At 56.1% G+C, this 8696-nt stretch overlaps 3 protein-coding genes across 3 annotated transcripts in view; 1 reads left to right on the top strand and 2 right to left on the bottom strand.

Moving 5' to 3' along the window:
- Positions 1-556, bottom strand: part of WDR55 (WD repeat domain 55) — a 3263-nt gene extending 2707 nt beyond the window's left edge. Inside the window, exon 1 of the mRNA XM_026035757.1 lies at positions 537-556. Coding sequence (XP_025891542.1) covers positions 537-556 — 20 coding nt within the window. The remainder of the gene's footprint in view (positions 1-536) is intronic.
- A 386-nt stretch (positions 557-942) lies between these two features.
- Positions 943-8591, bottom strand: IK (IK cytokine). The gene is made up of 19 exons (XM_026035762.1): positions 8530-8591; positions 8363-8455; positions 7840-7899; positions 7589-7756; positions 7392-7506; positions 7054-7124; positions 6928-6974; positions 6502-6665; positions 6281-6389; positions 5851-5890; positions 5275-5476; positions 4947-4965; positions 4305-4383; positions 3719-3799; positions 3146-3203; positions 2521-2609; positions 2099-2207; positions 1319-1353; positions 943-1230 (listed from the first exon to the last, which is right to left on the bottom strand). The coding sequence occupies exons 2-19, from the start codon at positions 8416-8418 to the stop codon at positions 1203-1205; spliced, it is 1530 nt and encodes a 509-aa protein (XP_025891547.1). The 5' UTR covers positions 8419-8455; positions 8530-8591; the 3' UTR covers positions 943-1202.
- Positions 8417-8696, top strand: part of NDUFA2 (NADH:ubiquinone oxidoreductase subunit A2) — a 2395-nt gene continuing 2115 nt past the window's right edge. Inside the window, exon 1 of the mRNA XM_026035756.1 lies at positions 8417-8439. Within this exon, the coding sequence (XP_025891541.1) occupies positions 8417-8439 (23 nt within the window). The remainder of the gene's footprint in view (positions 8440-8696) is intronic.

Here is an 8696-nt window from a genome sequence, read left to right as displayed (position 1 = left end):
ACTCCTCCTGATGCAGCCAGGATGCCATTGGCCTTCTTGGCCACGAGGGCACACTGCTCACTCATTTCTCTTTTCTTAATTCTCCTTTGCACACCAGGCCCCGGCTGCCCCACGCAGGAGGCTGCTGGGAGCCCCCAGCAGCAGCTCCCTTTGCAGCCTGCAGCACCGCTGGGGCAGCCAGACCAGCCTGGAGAGCCCCTGGGGAGCCGCCTTTTCCACGGCAGCCCCTTGTCCCAGGAATGGTGCAGCCAGTGCCCGGCAGTAACCAAGGGCCAGGAGAGCCCTAGGTCAGCTCCTCCCTTTCAAAGGCTCAGCTGTAAGAGACAGCAACCAAAGGTGATGTCTGGCACCCTCCCCTGCCAGAATCTCTTGGTAACAAGTGCCTGGTAACCCGGCAGTCAAAGGCTAGGTCCCTGGGGAGGCTCAGCAGCTTTTTTTTTCTTTAGATAATGCTCTTTTAAGGATGCTTTTGAGCTATTACCATTTCCCCAAGCATTAGGACAGCCTGGATTTACTGCCCCTGCCCCAGCTCTCACAGCCCCTTAACTGCCCCCATGCTCCCCCTTTCATAGAAAGGGTAAAAACAAGAGGTCATTTCTCCCTCCTTTGTTACCACTTTTTCTGCAGGACCATCAGCAATTAAGTACAAGCTTAACTGCAAATCATTTCATATTCCAACAGGTGAGACACACGAGACTGGGTAAAACTCGTGTCCCTCTTTGCTCAGCCCCAGGTAGCTCTCATGGAGAACGTCCTTACGTGGGACACGGGAGCAGAGACAGCTCTGCCCTGACCAGGGCAGCAGCAGCCCCAAGGTCCTGAGCTGGGCAAGTCATGGGAAAACTGGCACAGCCCTCCAGGTGCCAGTGAGGGAAGGAGCATGAGCTCTCACCTTTCACCCAGGCACCCACTCTCTGCCCACACGCACTCCCCGACATTCCCTCAAAGTTAGTGCAATTTTATTGCAGGTATAAGGGTTACAAATCACACGCTGCAGAGCTGGCTCCAGAGTGGGGAAGAAACTGAACACGCAGCTCCCCAGCATACCAGGAGCAGATCTGGAGATCTCTGGAGCAGAGAGAAGATTGCTCAGGGGACAAGGAGAACACAGTCTGCAGCACATTAGCAAGCTCTAGAAACAGCATCCAGGGAGCTGGGGCACCAGGTGCTGGAGGATGGGATGTGGGAAGGCAGCCACAGCTTCAGTACTTCGGCCTTTTCACCTCCACTCTGAAACAAGATGTGGAAGCAATGCTGGTGAGGAGGGCAGAGGCCCCAGAGCTGACCAGCTACTGACCAGCTATACTAATATACTAACCCATCAGCCTCCAGCTTCTTTCTCTTCTCAATGATCTGCAGGAGAAAAAAAAAAAAAAAAAAAGAAAACACAAGCTCCTGTCACTCTGAGTGCAGACGGCTGCCTGCAACCACCCCAGGGCAACTCCCTTCCAGAAGGATAAGGCACCCTGCTCAAGGAGAAGGCAGGATGGAGCTCAGATCTTGCATCACTGGGCTAGAGGCAGCTAGGGTATTGGAAAGCTGTGCCATGAGCTGCCCAAACCCTAGAAGGGCCCAGCCTGTTTCCTCTTGCTCCACCTAGGCCAGCAAGGACAGGCTGTTTTCTTAGCCTTCTTGGTCTTGCTTTCTCCTAGGCCACCTTATGCCATCAGGTTGTTCACAGACTGCCATGTTCACATCCTGTCATGACTCCTCACAGAGCTCCCAGCACTGTCAGCTGGGAATCAGGGAGCCAGTAACACACACAGTCCCCTCCAAGCCCAACCAGGTGGCTCAGAAACTCTCATCTGCAGCAGAGTCCTGGGGCCCTGAGCAAAGGCACCCCGATCAGGGCCGCCCCAGCGGCAAGAGCTGCAAAAGAACCAGAACCTCTGGCTACCTCCTTGTTCCTGAGGCCCCAAGGAGTCGGGTCTGGATGATGATCTGGTAAAGGGGGTGTCCAGAGAGCCAGACCTGCTGTAGTGACACAGGCTGGACCAGAGAGAGACACCAGCAAGTGCAGAGCTCGGTGAGGACGCTCCTGACCACAGGATCTGTTAGCAGCCCTTAGCCCTGGCAGCACCCAAGCCCAGGCACTCACCGCGCTGATCTTCTTCCACTGCCGGTCCAGCTCTGCCTTGTCGTTCGTCTCCTTGAAGCGACGCGTTTTGCGCCCCTCGGACATCTTGATTCCATACTGGAATGCCGCTCTGGGGGAGGAGAGCGGTAAGACAGCTCAATATGCAGAGCAGAGGCACTGGGCACACAGGGGCATGGACACTCAGGTCTGCTCCACTTACAGACCTGGCTTGGAGCCCTGAAAACAGTGGCTGGGTGTCCCAAAGGGAGACACCAAGTGCAGAGACAAGGCCACCAGGCACCAGATTTGGGGTACCTTCCTCTAGCCCTCAACAGGGGATCCTCTCCTTGATTTAACCTCCCCCGGGGCACAGGCTTGGCCAGTCCCCACCTAGAACCCTCCTCCAGCTACATCCTCCAGCCTTTCAGAAGCGCTGCACTCACTTGGGCAGAGCCTCTTTGTTGTTCATGTATTCACTGTACTCCTCCTGCGTGTCAAAGTCCCAGCGGCCCAGGGGCCCTTTCTTGTTACCCTGCAGCAAAGAAAAAAGACAGTCAGCGTTGCTCCTCACTTCATGTTTCCCAAGGCTTCTCAAGCAGCCTGTGGACCCAGGAAAGATCTCAGCCTCCCGTCAGCTCCAGTTCAATGCTACAAAGAAGGACTGTAGCATCAAGCCTGGGTTTGGTTCCGATATCCCTGCCCTGAGGAATCCCAAAGACAAGATGCTGTGGAACAGGGAGCCAAGAGACGGTCACAGCCCAGGGACTTCTCAACGAAGTGGCAGAAAGCAGTGCCTATTTGCTCCCCAGAGCAATAGTTACTTCACAGTCCTAAAGAATCACAGAATGGTTGAGGTTGGAAGGAACGTCCAAAAATCATCTAGTCCAACCCCCCTGTTCAAGCAGGGACACCCAGAGCGTGTGACACAGGGTCGCACACAGCCCTTCAGAAAGCCCTGCAACACGTTCACCATCCAGCCCCACATATCCACCACTCTGCACAAGCAAGTTCCCCTTCTCTGAGCTCCTCTCAGCCTAGCTCACTTGCCAGGTCCGAAACATAGCATACCTGATCCATTTTGCTGTAGTCCACTTCTTCATCACTGTCCACAGCCATATCATCCATTCTGTGAAAGGAAAGCAAGACGAGTGCTTGGAGGGAGCTCCTCGAGACACAGGTGAGCACCTCACGACACAGCAAGCTGATGGGAGCTCTCCCTCAGGGGAGACTCAGCGGACTACAGGGACCTTGCTACATGTGCAAACCCTGGAGGTAAACCTGGATCACAAGCGCATTGAAGGTCAGACTAAATGGTCTTATCCTAAGATAACTCTGCAAGCTGAAAACTATGGCCAGACCTCATTGAGAACATCCTTTACCAGGACATCAAGCAGACTCCAAGCCCCCCACACTGGGGAAAGGACTGGAACGGGCAACAGGATCCAGGTTTCCAGCAGAGACCTGCTGAGAAGGTCCCCCCTACCTGAACCACTGACCCAGAGGGCATTTTACCAGTTGTAGAGGGTGGCAAACCCCTCCAAACACAGACAGCAAGTGCCAGTGGGGCTAACATGTCAGCTCCTGCTGCCAGAGAGCAGCAACCCTATGGCATGTCCCGCTCCCGCCCTGGGGCTCCCTTACGTGGCTGGGTAGCACTCAGCGTAGCTGTTGGACATGCCAAAGAAGTCGCCCAGTTGCTTCTTGTCTTCCGGCTTCTTCAGCGTGACACTAGTTAAAGAAAACGATAGCAGGGCAGGACTCTGGAGCCCCACAGCAAAGGGCACAGCCAGGCAAAGAGCAACTCACAGAATCACAGAGTGGGTGAGGTTGGAAGGAACCTCTAGAGATCTAGTCCAATCTCCCTGCTCAAGTAGGAACACCTACAACGCGTGGCACTGGGTGGCACCCAGGCAGGTTTGGAAGACCTCCAGGGAAGGGAACTCCACAACCTCCCTGGGCAGCCTGTTCCAGGGCTCTGTCACCATCACAATGAAGAAGCCTTTCCTCTTATGGAGATGGACCCCCCACAACCGTACGCTTGCTCCACCACAAAGAACTTGGAGGCTGCAAGACTTGTACGCAGTGCATGATATGCAGCAAGGCTTGGGTGACGTTTTATGACTAAATCAGAGGGAGCCTGGGGGAGGGCAGGCACAGAGCTGTGCTCACGCGAGGCTCGCCTCAAAGGATGCCCAGCCCTGCAGTCATGCAGGCTGGCAAAGGATATGTTTCCGTTCCTTCCCAGCCAGCAGCTCCAGCAAACTTCTCATTGATGGATTTGATGAGCTCCTTGGCTGAGCCAGGCCCTGGGATAGAGAGAGCAGCAGAGTGAGTGTTGCTGGCGGAGCAGCCCCTCTTGTTACACGTGCAGGGCTGTCAGGGGCTCCCTCCTGCAGCACCAATCCATACAGCCTCCTGTGGCTGCCACAGGAAGGGATGGACCATCCCAGCATGGGACAGCAGGAAGCAGGGACGGGCTGCACACGAGGCAGAAAACAAGGAAAACCAAACTCCCGACCAATGACAGAGCAGCACTAGCGAGGGGCAATTTTTGCAAGACTGATCCTAAGGCTTCCTTATTTATCCTTAAACTTCATTATTTACAGCCCGCACAAGCTGGTCTACTGGCAGAAAACTATTTGCACACACATTCAGGCAAGCCTGGCATGAAGCATCCTGGAGGCACAAGGCTCTTTACTCTCATCCCTCAGGACAGGCAGTTCCTCCTGTTCTCTGGGGTCCCACACAGGCCAGTATAACTCATGCAGACTAAAGAGTTGGAGCTAATTAGCACTTCTGCAGCCTGCAATCCCAGCCAGCCTTGCTCAGACATCCAGCCTCACTCAGAAATCCACATGACTTGACTCACCTTTGTCGATGTCTGCAGGCTGGAAAGAAAAAGAAGAGATGCCAGTGTTAGCAAGGGTGCTGCCGGATGTGCAGCTCCACCTGGGACTGTCTGTGGCAAGCGTGTATATATAGGATTAAGCCATGAGGGCCAGCAGCTCATTCCAGTCCAGCCTTACTGCTGAAGAGGACAATCACCCAGCCACCCACCAGCTCCCAGCTCTGTGAGACAGGGCTTAGCGGACAGGACTGCTAAACACAGGCACATGTGGTGACACGACCAGGGAGACACCAAAAGCCCTCAGAGCACTAACCCCCAGAAAGCCCAAACTTTGTAAGCAGGGACTCACCTCATCATCAGCTTTAGGTTTCTCAAAGTAGCTGTGCCTCTTCTTTTCCTCCTCGCGCTCCCGGTCGCGCTCCCGGTCTCGCTCCCGGTCCCTGTCACGCTCCCTGTCCCGGTCGCGCTCCCTGTCGCGGTACCTCTCCCGCTCCTTCTCCCGTGGCACCTTCGCAGTGGAGGGAACGTAATCCCCGATGTCTTCAAAGATGCTACAGAGAGGAAAAAAAGCCTCCAGTTAGGAATGTCACAGCAGGAGGGGCCACCTCCCCTTGAACTGCAGCCTAACAAAGCAGATAGCCAAGGCTGCTCACAGGCTTCCGTATCTATCCAAGGGCAACTCTCCTCTCTCCTACTGCCTGGACTTGCTTCTCCTGTAGTCGAGGACAACACAGAGCCTTTGCGCACCTCAAACCTGAACTAAAACCAGGGCTTGCCCCCAGCTTTGTCTTAAAAACAGCTCAAAGAAATGGCACCTGGAGAGGCACCTTGCTCCAGATGCCCTAAACCCAGTCCTCTCCCAATCCAAAGAGAGATTCCAAAGAGCAGAACACTACAACCCTAAAGCCCTAGGGGAGTCACTTACTTCATATCAGCTTCAGGGGGTTTCTTCTCATCCAGCTTCCCTGCAAAGACACATCAGTAGTCAGCCGCAGCTCACCCTCCACCTCATGTACACTATTTCACTGCTCCTACCCTGCTCCTTAAGTTCCTGCAAGGCTCTTGGTGAGCTCCTACATCACAGGAGACCCTCTCAGCCAGCTGCCACGGTCCTCCCTCCCTGACAAGGGGCAGCTTGCAAGGAACAGTGACTTAACCATGGAAGAGGCAACAACTGCAACCGTTGCAGCTCAGAGTTCCCAGGCCCTTCTGTTCCCGTCTGGACCTAGCGCTTGGGGACTCTAGGAAGTGACCGTCCTCCACCTCAAGGTGCAGGGAAGTCTGATGCCATCCAAACACATCCCGCTCTTCCGAGCTGCGGTTCGAGCAAAATATCCTGCTAGGCGAGCTCCTACCTTTGTCTTTCTTCTTGAGCTTCTTGTTGCGGGTCCCTTGCCTGAGATAGGAAAGGATCTGTGTCAGTTTGCTGATGACGATGTCATTTGTGGTCAGCGTAGTTTGTGCCTGGAAGAAAGCCCCAAGGGCGCAGCTGATTCTCTAGCCAGGCAGCCCTTCTTGCCAGGCCCTGGCCAATTTAACACAAAGCCGTCGGGCAAGCTGGCTGCAAGTTGGGTACCTCCATAGTGGGGCAGTCGGCCTTGCTGCGGATCAGCGTGGTTGGGATATCCGTATCGGCATACTCATCATCCAGATCCACCACGTAGGCCATCCTCCCCGGCAGGAACAGCTCGTTGCGCTCGTAGGCCTTGCTCTTGAACAAGATGCGGTAGATGTTCCGCCCTGAAGGAAGGCAACGCGTGAGAGAGCCACGGAGAGGCCCAGGCTGAGGCATCTGAAGCCAAACAGAGATCGGCTGCTGGCAGAGATACTTTCTCCAGCCCTCAAAATCACAGTTTCTACAGCACAGAGACATTCCTGTTTGCCAGAGCCTCTTGTCCAACAAGTTAAGACTTTCATTCTTCCCTCCACCCTACAAGATCTCTCCCACCCCTCATGGCACAACCTACGCAAGGTGGCGAGCAGCCACGTAATGCAGTCTTACCCAACCGAGTCTTAAATTCAATTTTGTTTTCAGGATCTTCATCTTTCCTAAAAAAAAGAGCAGCGTAGAGTGAATGCTCGTCTGTTCCCTCCTCCCTCCCTCCCTCCAACACCTTCAGCCACTTACTTGGTTTCTTTCTGGGGCTTCTCCATCATTTCCTCCTCCTCCTTCTCCTTGCTGGCAATCTCAGCTCGTACCTGGCCACAAAGCAAGTCCAAGCATTACAGACCAACGCTCATGTGAAGCATCAGAAGTTCCTCCTCCAGATCCCCGCCCCCTCTAAACCCTATGCAAAAAAAAAAACAAAACAAAACAAAAAAAACCCCAACCCTGGCTATCCCAGGAACATGCTGAAGAGCCTGGGAGCAGCGACTACCACCTTCTCCTCACCCTCCACCCCTAGAGAAGAATAGGATGGACAGGGAAACACAAGTGAAATTGCCCAGCATGACACCTGGGCCCACCTTCTGCAGCAGTGCGAAGTCCAGCCCCTTCACCAAGTGAGTATGCTCCATGTCACCCCCCAAGAACTTGGACTCCTGGATCAGCTGCCTCCTCTTCTCCGCGGCCGACTTATCCCTGTGCAACAAGAAGGGGGGCAGCTGGCAGAGCGGCAGCAGAGCAGACGAGCAGGACGAGGCCAGGCGCCGGGCTCACGTACGCCTCCGCAGTGGGCCCCACAGCTCTGTAGTTGGCAGTCGTGCTGATGAGCTCCGTCTCCTCGTAGTCCTTGTTGACGCCGTCTCTCCTCTCCTTGGCTCGGTCCCTGTACTTCTCGGCCAGCTCCCGCTCCCGCTCTATCTCCTGCTGCCGCAGCTTTGCGTAGTAGCTGCGTTGGGGAAAGAGCTCGGTGTTAGAGCTGCAGGGCATGTAACGGGAAGCATCTCCTGATGCATCGGTTTCCCCGTTTACCTTTTCTTTTTCCTTCTGCGAGCAGCTGGATCCTCATCTTCGTTGTACTCCCGGGGCATCCTGGAGAAGAGCAAGCAGCAGCAGCACACGCCATGAGCTGCACGGTCACACAGGCAGCGGAACAGAACGGCAGCAACAGGGCATGGAGGTGCCCAAATGCTCCCACGGAGCAAAGAGCCCCAGCTGCCTCTTTAGATCCTCCACAAAACGCAAAATCCCACTCTGACAATCCCACTCTGGCTTATTTATCCAGTTAGCTGTATCAATGGAGAGGCAGCCTGGACGGAGCACAGAGCAAAGGCAAAGCCCTCCCGCCAGGGCCTGTGTGCATAGGGCTTCAAATACCCCGTTACAGGGGGCAGGCAGAGAGACAGGCATGGACAGAGACCCGGGCACGGACAGAGACCCGGGCACGGACACGCAGACGGGCACGGACACGCAGACGGGCACGGACAGACACGTGTGTGTCTGTGTGTGTCTGTGTGCGCGGGCCGGGCGGCCCCGCGGGGCGGCCGCTACTCACTCATGGTGTCGGGACTTGGAGGGCGGCGCGGCGGCGGGCGCCGCGCGCGGCGTCATGAGCAGCTTGCGGAAGTCCTCGTTGGTGAGCTTGGACCTGCGGGGAGCGGCGGTCACGGAGGCGGCGGTGACGGGCGCCGCGGCCATCCCGCCCCGCGCCGCGGCACTCACTGGTGGAAGGGGTGCGCGTCGTCCACATCGTGCCCGTCGGGGGCCAGCGGGTTGGAGAACGGCTCGCCTGCAGGGGAGGGCGAGGGAAGGGGGAGCGAGGGGGGGAGCGGAGCGGAGCGGAGCGCCCGCAGCCGCCCCGCGCTGCGGCCCCGGCCCCGGCCCCGGCC

Source organism: Nothoprocta perdicaria, unplaced genomic scaffold (genome assembly GCF_003342845.1).
Source record: "Nothoprocta perdicaria isolate Ctin4 unplaced genomic scaffold, notPer1 scaffold_166, whole genome shotgun sequence".
Taxonomy (NCBI): domain Eukaryota; kingdom Metazoa; phylum Chordata; class Aves; order Tinamiformes; family Tinamidae; genus Nothoprocta; species Nothoprocta perdicaria.
The sequence above is the reverse complement of the archived record's forward strand: the minus strand, read 5'-3'. Positions and strand labels throughout refer to the sequence as shown.